Raw genomic sequence first — 15,564 nt, 5'->3', positions numbered from 1 at the left:
ATTGAGAAGAATTTTTCGTAAAATTTTTTAAAAGAATATTTTTTATTATATTTAAATAATAAACAAGCAAATAACAATATTTAAATCCAACTAAACAAGAGAATTGTAGCAAAAGCATATCAACTTAAGATATTTCTAAAAACGTGAGTTGAGTTTGAGAAAAGAAAATGTTTTCAAAGTGATCCATGTTTAATTTGCTTTATACATAGGCTGAACATTAGTCACAACATTGTTCAGCAACCTTATTTGTTTATCCACTACTACTTGTTCTATTTGGAGTTTGGTTAGCTTCATGTTTTTCACCCTTTTTCCTTCACATTCACTGAAAATCCAATATTTTTTTATATTAATAATGCAGAAAAAACCGAACAAAGAAAAATAAAAAAGAAAATTGAATTCTAGATGTACAAATTAATGAAACCCGATTGATATAGAGTATCTTTCTATCATAAGTCTTAAACAAGTTTGAAGGAGTACAAAATTTTTTTTTTGCGAATTATTTTGTTCTGGACGGAATGATTAGTGAAAGAAAGATAGAATAAAAAGAAAATAGATCAGGTATCATAAAAAAGGTTAAAAATTTAAGAAGGAAAAGCTATATTTATGAATTGTGTGGATATAATTTTGGTGGAAAAACTGTACTATCTTGGCAAGTCCGGATTAATAGTAACAAATTCCGGGTTCAGATTCTTAGGAGTAAATACATGAAGAATAGGGTAAATCACATAATTAACTTTAAGTCAAGGGGAGCAAAAAATTACACAATTTAGCCAAATTAAAAATTAGTTCACGAATTAACCAATGTACATTTATATATAGTTCGAATTAGCCTGTTTCGAACTCTAAATACATGTAATTCAAATCATATTGATTCGAATTACTCACACACGCACATACTTACTAATTCGAATCAGTCTGATTCGAATTACACATAGAGTAATTTGAATCAGGGTGATTCGAACTACACCCAATCACGAAATCCCAAGTAATTTGAAACGGGCTGATTCGAATTACACAATATTTGGCACTAGTAGTAATTCGAAGCGGATTGTTTCGAATTAGCAGTGATTCGGCTATAAAAAGAGTTCGAACCAACCTCATTCGAATCACTTTTTCATTCTCCTACCCCACCAAATCCTAGAGAAAACGACCCAGATTCGCTCCAACAAAGGCTCGAGCAGTTTATTCAGCCCATGGGGGACGATCCGGAAAGGCTATATCGTTTGGATGGAGTTGCTCATATAGCCGGGGTCATCAACGACGAGGTTAGTACATAATTTGCTTTTTTTTTAAAGTGGGATTAAGTAACTTATTCGGTTTTTTTATATGCGCTATGTTAGTGGTTTTGCATGTGGTTTATGTTAGTGGTTGTGCATGTGGTTTATTTTAGTGGTTTTGTTAGTATTTTTGTTAGTGGTTTATGTTAGTGGTTTTGCATGTGGTTTATGTTAGTGGTTTTGCATGTGGTTTATTTGAGTGATTTTGTTAGTGGTTTTGTTGGTGGTTTATGTTAGTGGTTTTGTTAGTGATTTTGCATGTGGTTTATGTTAGTGGTTTTGCATGTGTTTTTGCAAGTGGTTTATGCTAGTGATTTTGCAAGTGGTTTATTTTAGTGGTTTTGCATGTGTTTTTGCAAGTGGTTTATGCTAGTGGTTTTGCAAGTGGTTTATGTTAGTGGTTTTGCACTTGGTTTATGTTAGTGGTTGATGTTAGTTTTTTCTGTTAGTGGTTTCTGTTACTGGTATGTTCTTAGTGGTTTCTGTTAGAGGTTTCGTATGTGGTTTTTAATTATCTGGTCCATGATATGTGCAGCCCCAGCGATGCATCTAAAGCATGCGACGGCAGCAGGGCATGCGACTCGACGAGAGGTACGTCCTGTACTTGCAGATGGCGGGATTATACCATCTTGCGAGACTGAACGATAGATGGTTCAAATTGGATGAGCCTCTTGTCAGTGCTTTCGTCGAGAGGTGGCGTCCGTAGACGCACACTTTTCATATGCCGTTTGGGGAGTGCACGATTACACTACAGGACGTGGCGTACCAGTTGGGGTTGCCGGTCGACGGACATTATGTGAGTGGTTGCTTGACGGATTTCCAGACATACATCCAGGGTGACCGTCCAGCTTGGGTGTGGTTCCAGGAGTTGCTTGGTGTGTCACCTCCTGCGAACCAAATCCAGAAGTTTGCAGTGAACTGTAACTGGTTCCAGGAGACGTTTGGAGAGTGCCCTAAGGGAGCCGACGAGGAGACAGTTAGGCGCTATGCTCGAGCCTACATCATGATGCTGTTAGGCACGCAGCTGTTTGCCGACAAGTCCGGCAACCGTGTTCACATTAGGTGGCTACCCTACGTGGCTAGGCTTGAGGACATGGGTGGCTATAGCTGGGGTCGGCAGCACTAGCGTGGTTGTACCGGTGCATGTGCCGAGTGGCCAACAGACATGTTATGAAGTTAGCCGGTCCATTACAGCTACTTCAGTCTTGGATCTTCTGGCACTTTCCCGGGTTTAGGCCTGCTGGGTATGATACGTTCAGCTGGCCCTTGGCCTCGAGGTACTGTTATCGTTTTGTTTCTAGTTCGTCTTAAATTATTTTATTCCATGTCCCCTATATAATGTTATACTATGTGGTCATATTTTGCTTTTGTTACATCACCCATGTGCGTGCAGGTGGTCAGGTCACAACCCTTCCGCTTGTGAGAAGGGACCTCGAGTGCAGATGTGGAGGCTGAGAATAGACCTGTTATAGCCTCGGGATGTACGTATACGAACCACTTATTTTTAATTAAGTAACCTTTCATAGTTCGCATCACGATATGGCCTAACGTTGTTGCTATGTACTTGCAGTTTATTTGGATGCCGTATAGCTCTCCCGACGTCCTTCAGGTTGCGCATCCGGAGGTGTTGGAGCCTCGTCATACGGCGTTATGGTGGTGTGTGACGGTATTGATATATTACGCCGTTATAGAGTGGCACTAGATTGATCGTGTGCTACCGTAGTTTGGTGGAGTTCAGCCCCGCCCCCAGCCCGCGCTAAACATCGACTTCTTGATGTCGAAGGATGGCAGAGGTGGTGATTGTTGGTTCCCATATAGTTTGCAGTTCTGGCATCTTCATTGGGAGAGCCGTGCGGATCGTGTTCTCCGGTTTGATGTTGTGGCAGACCCAGGTCCTTCACATGACTTCTTGGAGTGGTGGGGTCAGCATGGTAAGAGATTCCTGTCACCTGAGATGTACCTTGGGGATCCGAGAGCCGTGCCTATTCCAGTTGAGGCGACACAGAGGGGTGCCGGATGAGTGCCTGACATGGATCGTGTTGACGACGTTCCGATAGGCGTCGGGTTGAGCGGAAAGCTCGTGTCGGGACACGACGGAGCCAGCGTGAGTGGAGGTGGCTTGACCAAGCCATGGAGGAGGGTGACGCTATGGGGAGGGATGGAGGCAGACAACGAGGACATGGAGGCCGACGCAGGGCCCGTGCTGGAGTTGACGATCACGGTGTTCATGGTGACGATGGTGACGATGGTGATCAGCATGGGCCTGGTGGGGGAGAGGCTGGAAGCCATGATTGAGGAGGGGGCGGTGGGAGACCTACTGGGATAGGCGGCGTTAGTCTTCGTCCTGGAGGTCATGATGGAGAGTGGTACAGATCTGGTGTGAGAGATGATTTGGGCCAGGGTGACGGTGGACTTGGATCAGGGCCGCTCGGCGATTACTTTGTTGGTGTCTCCGGTGACGACCACGCAGTTCATGAGAGTCAGATATGGGTTAGTCCGAGGACGCTATTTTCAGACTTGCTGGTCAGTGATGGTCTTGATGTGGAGTTCGGCAGTTCACACTTCCTAGATAAGATCAGTGCCATTATGCAGGAGGATGATGTGGCACGTCGGCAGGCATAGATTACGGGGACGCAGGCACACTTAGATGTCGACCTGAACGAGCCTCCTTCAGGGCCTGCCCATGAGTATTTTGCGTTGGGTAGTACCCCTCCTTCTGCCTACACGGGCGGGTCACAGTCAGTTGCTGGACCGTCTAGGGCACCGGTCCACGGAGAGTCACTTCCTTCAGCGTCTTCCACACGTCCTTTGCCGGTCCAGCCTAGGCCACCTCTATAGGCAGACCCAGATGATGACGAGGATGACATTGAGGATGAGGAGCCGCTCCTGCCGTGTGCCAGAGCTAGAACCGCCTCCTGCCTCCAGCTGGCTCACTCGCTCGAATATCATCGCCACTGTCATCAGCAATGATATCCGGCTCGACATCATCATCGTCTGCATCATCCAGCAACGCATCGCCCAGACCAGCCGGTGCAGCACACTGTAAAGAGTTGGTCACAATATCCCCTATTCCAACCTCCCCGCCTCCAATACAGTTGAGATCAACAGCGAACGAAGGGGAGGCGACAGGCTCGACCGGAGGTTCATTCACAGGGACGGACGAAGATGCACCAACAGGTCTGGAGCTAGCACCGACTACCGTGCCTACAGTGTTGGTATTCCGGTTCGAACCCCCGGAGCTACAAACCACATCAACCAACTTCGCCAACAGTTCAGGTGTCCTAACTTCGGAAAACTGTCGACGACAATGAAACATGACCTGCAAGTCCTCATCACTTCCGATCGTGAAACAATCATACTTAATGATTTCTTACAGCACTGAGATTGGAATGCGATAGAAAAACTTCTTAACCCATTTCACGCCTTGCAGACTAAGTTTCTGTAGTACAGAATTAACAAGATCATCATAACTCGTCGTAGGCCTCATAAAAATGCTGAGAGGATCCTTATCGGTGAACTTCACACCAGATCGTGTTTTCCTCTTAATCGACCCTCTGTGATGAACCAACACAACAAAACTCTCCTCACTAGCCATTTTTACACTCTAATGAGATCAACTCACGTTCACACCATATTTATACATGTTTGGCCCTGTATAATTCGAACCAGTGTAATTCGAATTAAATTTCGTGTAATTCGAATCAGCCCGTTTCGAATTACTTGGGATTTCGTGATTGGGTGTAGTTCGAATCACCCTGATTCGAATTACTCTATGTGTAATTCGAATCAGGCTGATTCGAATTAGTGAGTGTGTGCGTGTGTGAGTAGTTCGAATCAATTTGATTCGAATTACATGTATTTAGAGTTCGAAACAAGCTAATTCAAACTATATATAAATGTGCATTGATTGATTCGTGAACCAGTTTCTGGTTTGGCTGAATTGTGTAATTTTTTGCTCCCCTTGACTTAATTATGTGATTTACCCTGAAGAATAGTTGCGGCTTGGATTTTCATATCCAGAAAAATTATCTTTCGCGATAATTATAGTTAACCTTTACTGTTTGTGTTCTTTTTTGTGTTTATACTTAATTTTTTTAATTATCTTTGGATATAAAAATATTTAACTCTTTAAGATATGTTTAGAGTAATAGAAATCTTTTATTGTGCTTAATTTTTTAATTATTTGATACAAGAATAAAAAGTAAAAAATAGAATTTATTTTTGTCCTTTCCACTTTTTAGATAAATTAAATATTTACTATAGAATTTTTCTATATTTGGGTTAGAGATAAAATTGAATGTAAAATTTACCACTAGATGTTTTTTTTTTGTATAAGCTCTCCGCTCAGTCTACAGCCTCGTTTCGTTCTACTTTTCATTGCGTTAGTCCTCATCAGCGTCGCTAATCTAATCTTTTTTTATTAGAAGTGGACCTCAAGTACGGGATATGTTTAAGAGAAAGTGATTCATAGTTAATTATATGTATCTGTTTAGTTATTCAATCACATTAATTTTGTATGCCATGTACAACATCCTAATTTAATTTACATTGGAGAATGATTTAGGTAGAAGTACAACTTAAAGAATCACAATCCTCAAATTATCAACACTGTTATATCTGCAATTACGGCTATTTTAAATTTTTTATTTATGATTTTGAATATATTTTAAAAATATTTTGTGTATCACTTTATAATTTTAGATGTGTTATAATTATTTTTTAATGTTTAAATTTAAATTTAGATTTATGATTTGGATGTGTTTCAAAAACATTTTCTGTATAAGTTAATAATTTTAGATGTGTTACAATTGAAAAAGAAATTACGGCGCCACTATAAAAGAGAAGCGGAGAACGAGAGAAGAATAGAAGAAAGAAAAAAATCGTGTTACAGACAAAAAGAACGTAAAAAAAGGAAATAATAACTAATTATAAAATGGATAGGATGTTAGAGAAATTTTAGTTTTTAAAATTTAAATGAATTTTAATTAAAAAATAATTAAATAATATTAAAGACTAACGAAAGACTTAATTTTATTGTACAAAGTACAAACAACATTTTCTATAAATAAAGTTATAAACTTTTAAGGATCCATATATCTTAGCGTACTGTCAATTAAAACAAACTAATTACATCCACGATAACTTCTTGCGGTAATTAATAATGGAAAAATGCTAATGAGTTATAACTCAAATGACATAATTTTTTTATACTTATTTAATAAGAGGTTGCGGATTTGAGTCTCTCTATCTTTGGTAAAAAAATTAAAAAAAAATTAATAATAAAAAAATATAGATAAACAATAAAAATATTAAATAATGTGAACAACGAATATATTAAATGTTCAATTTACTAGGTATGCAATTGATTATCCTAATATTAAAATTTAGTAGATAATTTGAAGTATAATATATTTTTATTTTATTAAACCAATTTTAAAACCCATTATTCACGTTATTCATAAAAGTCATTGTCTACCTATCAAAGTCCATTAATAATTACTTGCAAGAGAAAACTACATACATTAGACCAACACCATGCACCTTCCCACACAGTTAAAAATTATTTGTAGGAGGGAATGAAAGCTAGTACATATATATAAAATAATCTTTAATTAGTAACATAAAGTATCATGTGACCTTGCTATCCTCTTGATTGATCCCCCACCACTTCTTAAGCAATAATCAATGCTTGAAGGTAGCAAAGGTCCTTGAGAAGTTCCATAAGAGTTCCAACACACAGCTTGCTGTAATAAACCTTGGTACTTAACTGAAGGTCTAAGTTGAATGTCAATTAAGTCAACGTCGGTGCACGGTAAGGAGTTGCTGCACGCTAGATGGATAGGTTGCACCCCATAAGTCCCACTTATTTGGTTGAACTTAACACCTGAAATCACCACTGCTTCTGTTTGGTTCTTACACGCATGCTTGTCACAATAGTATTGGTCTATCATTATTGGAAACATAACATCATACACTTGGATTCTTGAGAATCTCACATTTTTAACCATACCATTCCCACCCTATAATTAAAAAAAATTAATTCAAGTGATGAAATTGGAATAATTGGAGTCATGTAATAAATAACCCCATGCACTTTTACTTACGTGCAATTTCTGCTGTAAACTTTTAAAGGGGATGATAATGCATGTTACCCAAATTGATAACACTATTTTCTCTTAATAATATTATTTTATCTTTTTCTAAAAATATCTATAANCTTGTACATATAATAGTTTATAAAAAAATAATCATTAAATTAATTATTCATATAAAATACGTATCAAGTTATAAAATATACATTAAAAATAAATTAAACAATACATATAACTGATTTTTAAGTCTACTCATAACATACATGTTTTTACAACAATAATAATAATAATATATTCTTATTACCTTATACCATGGCCTGGGCCACACATAATATGGTGGACATGAACCTTAGAGCAACCGGTTTGGATGGATACACAGTCATCTCCTGATATCAATGAATAACATAAAAAATAGCAACTATTATATTTTTTAATATATATAATGTACAATATAAAATATAGTAGTCTGGTTTCATTTGGATATACACCTACTATATATGCACACACAATGCTACAAAAGTTATAGTTCAGTTATTATTAATTTATTATTATATCTTTTCATGGTGCACGTTTCAAAAGTTAGTTGTAGTGACAGTTTACCGTTTAAAGTTAATTAAAATTTTAGAGGGAAAAAAAAAAAAGTCTCTTAGGCATTCTTGCTTTTTGAAAGTGGGAACTGCACTATTCTTGCAATGATTTAATAATTTACCAAGATTCTACCTTTACCAAGGTACATATATATATATTACAAAGTCACTTAGAATAATTAAACTAGACTTACATTATTTATTATGGGTGGCTTACCAGTTTGAATATCAGAGTGCTGAATTTGCACATCGTGTGTGTTTTGCAAGTGAATTCCATCAGTGTTAGGGCTATTCTGTGGGGAAGAAATTGTAATGTTGGTAACTTGAATCCCCTTTGAGTTATCAAATTTTAGATGGCATAAGGGACTGTTTAGGATTCTGATATCACGAACTGTTATATGGTTGCTAGAATAGAATCTCACAGCCTTGTATCATGAACAATAATGTCAAAAACAAGAAATAATTTATAACATGCATGTTATGGTGTGTTAGGATTTAGGAAAGGAAAATCTTACAGTTGGCTTCATGTATGGAATGTGTTTAGAGTAGCTCTTCTGCAAGAATTCAATCCAGAGAAAGGTGAGAAATTTGATTTCCTTACTGTTATTTTCATTCATTTTATTTATCAGAAGGCCAAAACTCTTGTGCAAATATTTTTATATGAAATTAATAGTTAAAATCTATTCGATAAGGATTTAATCAAATATATCAAATTATTTGACGATTTTCAATTATCAATTTCACATAAATATATGAGAGCATATGAGTCTCTATCTTATCTGAAATAATCCCAATTGAATATGTTTTTTATTATTGAGTTTAATTTTGGTGACAGTATAAAGTATTTTATATGGATGACTATTTACGCAGTTAATATAAAAAACAGTTATTTTTACTAATATTGCGTTATGTAATTAGATGTAGGTATAAAACTATTTAATGCATCAATATTAAATTCTTTATTACCTGGGTCTCATAATTATAAGGTTCTGAAGAGGAGGAAGTAGTCCACCAATTAGAGCCTTGGCCATCAAGAGTTCCAGATCCTTTGAGTGTGAAGTTTTGTAGCCATTTGAAATTTATCCACTGATATAAACTTGATTTTGGCCATGAAGATGCCTCTTCTGGAGCCACTAGAGTTCCATCAATCTGTTAATAAAGAAAAGCGTTTTGTATTCCCATTAGTTAACCTCACATAAGTTAAAGTTTTAAAAGACTATACTCACATACAGATTCATATTATACATAGGATACAGAAATTCTATTGTGGTACCCATTAAAAAAAAGAAGATAGATCCACAAAATATGTAATTCCTATTCTTTCTATATTTCTGTATTCTTTAAATTTTACCCTATATGAAAATGTTTTCCAAAGTTAAATATGTTAGATTAAAACAAACCTGAAGAGTGAGATCTGGCATACAAGGGCCTTGTAAAGTGAGGGGTTTTAGAAGGAATTTGAGTTTAGATGGAACTAAAACTGTAGCACCACCAACTTTGCATGCACTTCTCCATGCAACTACAAGTGCCTGTTTAATTCTAAACCAAGTTAGTTACTTATATATTAATTGGAAGAATTTCAACTATGAATTAATACGATGATATATATGCTTTTGGTGCTTAATTAATTAACCTGTGAATCATCAGAAATTCCATTGCCCTTTGCGCCAAAGGACATAATGTCAAAAGTGTTGGTGGACATTGGCGGAGACGGCGACGGAGATGGCGATGGTGATGTGGCTCTCCCTCTTGTGTGACGTTTGGGGAGTCTTTTGTTAATCATGTTCTGGCGATGATTGTTCTTCCTTGCTTCTACTGAGATTATAGAGAAGGTGATAATAGTCATCACAATCACCAAAAAGGAGAGCAAAAATAGTTGACAGAAGCTTCTGTTCCTCTTCATATTCCCTTAATTGTTTAATCTCTTCACTATACTATACTATATATTAGGAGTGAAAATACTAGGAATAATTTCTGGTTGGTGTTGTGCTTCATACAGGGAACTAGGATAGTGCTTATATAGTGGAGGAAACAAACAATTAATATATTGTTTTGTTTTGGAGGGATGCGTGTGTTTTTATCAAGGTTCTGAAAACCGAACCGATTATCGAACCGTTTTAGTTACTGATTTATTGGTTTATATGTTTAATCGTTATAATAAAATAATAAATAAAATATAAATAAACACACTAAAACATAATTATAATCTAATATAAATTTTAAAATATCATCCAAATTAAAAATACTACATAAACCAGAATGTTATAATCTCATTCAAATACAAGTCAAAAATCAAATAACAAAAACAACCAATCAAATATAAAATGCCAACATCCAAATTTATCATCAACCATCAAAGCCATAACTTGCTGCAGTTTTGCTACATTAATCTCTCACTTATTGAAACCCTTGTGGCTTGCGAGACTTGTTTGCGGATATGCCTAACAGAATAACCAAAGGAGATCAGAGGCCATGCAAAACTTCATGTGTTTTTTTTCTTCTTTTTTTTTTTCTGTCATGTGAATTTTCTGTTTGTGGAATAAAATGTGTTAGATATCAAGCTTATAATTTATCCATGCTTACATTATTATAGCTTCATCAAGATGTACCACTACTCTTGCAATGAAATGCAAGCCCTTGTTATGAATGCCAAGAATGAAATGAATTGAGTAGGTTTAACATGACAGGTTTAACATGGCAGGAGTAGGTTTATCATGGCAGGTTTTCATCTTCCACTCAATGAACAATTTATTAAATCAACAACAGCAAAACACAATATAATAATCAAAAGGTCAAGAACAACACCAAAATAATAATTTATCAAATTAACAAGTTAATAAGATCAATTAAAACTGAAAATTAAAATAACAAAAATAATTTTCAATCATTTATTCAATCACTATATCACTATATCAGTTCACACTTCACAGTTCACAAAAAAACTATATCACTATATCACCATTTCAGTTCACAGTTGAATTACTTAAATCAGAGTTCACATAACTTCACTATATCAGCCAATCATAAATTCAGAGTTCACAGAGCTTCACTATATCAGAGTTCACAAAGCTTCACTATATCAGAGTTCAATCATAAATTCATAGTTAATTAAAAAAATTACCTATAGAGCATGCAAGAGCTAGTGGTTCGGAGGGGGACAGAGACACTAAGAGACAGAATCAGAGACACCGAGTGACCAAGGGAGACAGAGCATGCAAGACTGGTATAGTGAAGAAATTAGTACAATTATTCAACAAACAACAAAATTCAATTCAATAAAAGAAAAATCAGTTCAGTAAACAATAATTATTAAACAAAGTTCATAGTTCAGTTCACACTTTACAGAGCTTCACAGCCTTCACACTTCACAGTTCAGTATCACTATATCAGATTATCAGTATATCAGACTTTAGTGACTTCAGTTCACAAAGCTTCATAGATTCAAACAATTATTAAATCATACTCATTAGGGAGACAGAGACATGCAACAGTTATTCAATTAAACAATCATTGTAACGAGGGACAGAGACAAGGAGCAGAGTGACCAAAACGCCTTCAGTTCACAGTTCAAAAAATTACCTGAAAGCTCGAAGACGCCTTCAGATCAACAGAGCATACAAGAGGGAGACAGACTAACAGAGACACCGAGTGACCAAGACAAGGAGTAGTGGTGGAGCACCTTTGAACCGAGTGACCAACAGAGCTAAGGACGACGGCAGCGTGGCTGCGCGACAGAGGCTTCGACGTTTCCCAGGGTGGCTACGCGATGGAAGGGGAGGAAGCTTGCAATGGCTGCTGCGCGATGGAGGAAAAGGGAGCGAGCTCTGTCACAACGGTAGCGGCACAAAGCGGTGGCTGAAGTGCTGAATGGAGGTGAGGAACGGAGGTGAGGGACGATGAGATTGGGAGGATGGAGTTAGGGCAAACTGGAGGTTGGATCTGGGATTCTGGGCATATGGAGTTACCGAGAGAGATTGAAACGACAGCATTTGGACGCGCATTCAAAAAACTGGCTGGGTCACGGTTCGGTTCGACTGATCGGTTCAACAGCTCAATTCCAATTTTGGAATTTACGGTTTTGCTGTTTGTTCGAACCATCTTTCTTCACAGTTCACAGTTCGACCGGCCGATCCGAACTGATTTTCAGAACCTTGGTTTTTATAAAAATAAAGTGCCAGGAGATTAGCAGGTTTTATGATTTATAACTATCAATTAATTATTATTAATATTTTAATGGGATGAGATTATATTTAATGGTATAAAATTATTCCTTTTTTTTTAGTTAAGTGTTTATCAAACTTTAATCAAAATAGTGGTTCCAAGACTTTCTCAATAATAAATATTGTTAAGATGGTTTACTAATGGACAGATATTTTTATAAGAAAATAATAATTAAGATGTTAATATTTATTATGTTCAATAGAAAATTTAAATTTAAATTTAATAAAATAAAAATAACAAATTAAAATTAAATTTTTTAATCAAATTAAAATTAAAATAATAATATCAAAATCAATTTCTTCAGCTTTACTTTAGTATATATGATTTTTTCTATTTTAATTTTTTTTATTCATGTGATTATTAGATAATTTTTATATATAGATGAGCTTGTATGAATTTTAAATGTGTTTAAAAGGATTTTGTGCATTATCTTATTATTTTGAATGTGTAGTAATAAAACTAAGGTTTGATGATAGAAACTAGAACTCACTACCAGAAAATTATATATTACAGATAAATTTACAGATTTGATCCTCATTATTTACAAATAAATTTTCAGTCACCGCCAGTAATAATTTACCAATAAATTTTTTCTTCTTGTAATAGCTAACATAAGCCTTATTCCATCTCTTCTATTTCAACTATTCCTTTTTAGCCTTTCCAACTATCCGTTCTAACTTCTCTAATTTCTTATGTCTTTTCCAAATAAGACAAGCGTGTATCTAACAACTTACTAATACGCTCATCTATCTGTTGAATAACATGCTGAAAAAGTTCTTCGTTAAAATTATGAATCTATTCCCGCAAATTAAGAACAAGTCTAATTTGTAAAATGGTAGTTTTTTGGAAATTACGACGGTTTGAACCGCCATTATTACCAAAAATGACACCTTTAAGAACTGTCGGTATTCTAGGCACCATTCTGGTTATTGCGGCGGTTTTCAGAAAACCGCCATAATTATCTGTGAATAATACGACGATTTTGTAAAGGTTAAAATAAATGACAATTTTTAACCAAATAAAATGGCGGTTTATTGTTGTTTAAAATGGCGGTTTTTAACCGCCGTTTTTACCAGGGTGTTAGACAAAATATAATTTTTATAAAAAAATTATAAAAGGAAATAATTAGTTACATGGTGATGTCTCCATATATAATATTTATTTTAAATTAAATTGGATGATTTGACAGCTGGTTATCTATTTGATTTTTGATATTCATAAGAAGTGCGGGAACAGTTACGGGCGAATTTAAATTTCAACAGGTGTATAAATGGTAACTGTCAGGTGACATTAGGTTAGTCTATAAATAAAGCTTTAGAAACACATTGTAAGTAGTTCAGTTCTTCTTGGAAAACACTTAGAAACCCAAAACGCTCTCAGCCCCTTGGCATCATAGAGTAAAATTGGGAATCTTAAGTAATTCCTCTAAACTCAAACACTTGTACTTTGCTTTTTTTTTTTTTTTCAGTTTTTATTAATAAAATTCCTCTACTTTTACGTTTTCTTCTCTTTTACGTTCATGTTTCTTCCTTCATCTTCTTTTTAATTTCCTGTTTGTTTCAATTTCTGTAATTTACTTCGCCACTGGCACCTTGCATTTATATGTTTATTTGTTACTTTTATTCCTTTTAATTTCATTTGACGTTACAATTGCGACATTGAGATACCCACATTTTCTTTTAAACATTAACAAAAATTTGAGTAAAACAAATTAGCATAACCGGTAGGACCTTGTCAATAGATTGTAATTGTCAAAAGGAAAACCAAGAGTTTTGAATTTGCATGTGGTTGCGCAATGAAAAGTTCGTGCGTCTAGAGGCAAAGAAATCAGCGTCAGTTGACATGTCAAATACTTCTGCAGCATCTTCTTCTACTTCTAGTGATGAGACTAGAGGAAATGAATCCGAAAATTCTCCTGTGATTTCAAACGCAGAGCCTTCTTTGCTGTTAGTGAGGCATGATGGCGTTGGTCATGCCCATACAGGGTTAAATGCAACTCACATAAATACCATGGGGTGGCCGCCATATGGCTTGCCACCGGGGTATGTCCCCCCATGGTGACATAAGGATTACCTGTGCCTCTCTACTCAACTTTTCAAAATTCTCTTGATCAAAATCCATATGGCATGTCAAATGTACCTATTTCTGGGGTGTCAGGTTCACACATATCACAACAAAATTTTTCACATGCTATTAATACAGGAAATAACAGTGCATCTAATTCTACTACATCCACTGTCACTAGGGTAGAAAATTCTAGACTTGTGTTTCCTGACATGTCAAGAGCAATGCCTGTTAATCAACCTAGTCAAACGGTGGGATCCTTAGCAAATATTAGGGAACGGATGAATGAAAACCATTATGATCTAGTAAACATGTTAACTCATCAAATGGTGACAGTTTTAAATCCTCTTTTAGAAAACACAAACATTAGAATTGAACAATTAAATAGGCAAGTTAATAGGATTGCTACTGTGGTAAATTTAGAAGAAAATGATAACCAGGGTTTAAGATTTGATAATGTCAATCAGAACGGCGGAGTAATTCTTAATTATGATGTTCATATGCTTAGACATGTTCAAAATGCTGATGATATGTTGGAAAGACTTAGGCAAAACAACTTAGGGGGCATTATAATCTAGATAGAAATGTCAAACAAGTGTTAAACCGTTTGAAATTTAATGTTGGTTGCTTAAATAAGCCATATTTCGTGTCCGCTTTTCCTGAATGTATTCAACAAGCAGAGCTTCTAAGAGGTTAGAAAATTCCAAAATTCCTTACAAAATTTTATGGAGAAGAAAATGAGTCTACAGTAGAACATATTGCTCGATATACTGTTGAAATTGGAGAAGCAGCTTCTAATAAATATCTCGAGATGAGATATTTTCCTTCTTCTTTAACAAAAAATGTATTTACATGGTTCTCTAACTTGAGACCAAATTCTATTCATTCTTGGGCACAGTTAGAAAGAAATTTTCATGATCAATTTTTTCGAGGTGAATTAAAAGTTAGTCTTACATATTTATTCTCTGTCAAACGTGCAGAGAGAGAATCCATTGACACTTATTTGGCACGGTTTAGAAACATGAGAAATAAATGTTTTACTCTGATTCCAGAATCTGAAGTTGTCAAAATGGCTACTAATGGGCCAGAATTTGGAGTTAGGAGAAAACTTGTTAATCAACATACTTTAGATCTTTCCCAATTAGCTGAGAGAGTAATACAGATATAGCAAATTAAGAAAGAAAAAGAAAATTTTAAAAAGGCTTCAAAAAAGGTTGCATATGTTGATTGTTTTTCCGATAGTAGTGATTCAGATGAGAAAGAGATTTATATTGCCGAATTACGTGGGGTCCTCCTTATGTATGTAAATCTTTGAAGCCTGTT

The 15,564-nt window shown here is 35.6% G+C and overlaps 1 protein-coding gene across 1 annotated transcript; it reads right to left on the bottom strand.

The window, feature by feature from the left end:
* On the bottom strand, positions 7,670–9,951 carry LOC107640370 (polygalacturonase At1g48100). Its single transcript, XM_021123382.1, has 6 exons — positions 9,590–9,951; positions 9,357–9,485; positions 8,923–9,105; positions 8,472–8,510; positions 8,174–8,381; positions 7,670–7,755 (listed from the first exon to the last, which is right to left on the bottom strand). Exons 1-6 carry the CDS (start codon positions 9,857–9,859, stop codon positions 7,670–7,672), a joined length of 915 nt encoding a protein of 304 aa, XP_020979041.1. The 5' UTR covers positions 9,860–9,951.

Source organism: Arachis ipaensis, chromosome B05 (assembly GCF_000816755.2).
Source record: "Arachis ipaensis cultivar K30076 chromosome B05, Araip1.1, whole genome shotgun sequence".
NCBI lineage: Eukaryota > Viridiplantae > Streptophyta > Magnoliopsida > Fabales > Fabaceae > Arachis > Arachis ipaensis.
This window is presented reverse-complemented; position numbering and strand designations above follow the sequence as displayed.

Excerpts from the sequence above, each read along its gene's own strand:
- LOC107640370 (XM_021123382.1), bottom strand. The coding sequence starts at position 9,859 with ATGAAGAGGAACAGAAGCTTCTGTCAACTATTTTTGCTCTCCTTTTTG. Across the intron at positions 9,486-9,589 it reads GAATTTCTGATGATTCACAG|GCACTTGTAGTTGCATGGAG; the intron begins GTTAATTAATTA and ends AGAATTAAACAG. Across the intron at positions 8,511-8,922 it reads CTTATAATTATGAGACCCAG|AAGAGCTACTCTAAACACAT; the intron begins GTAATAAAGAAT and ends GAATTCTTGCAG.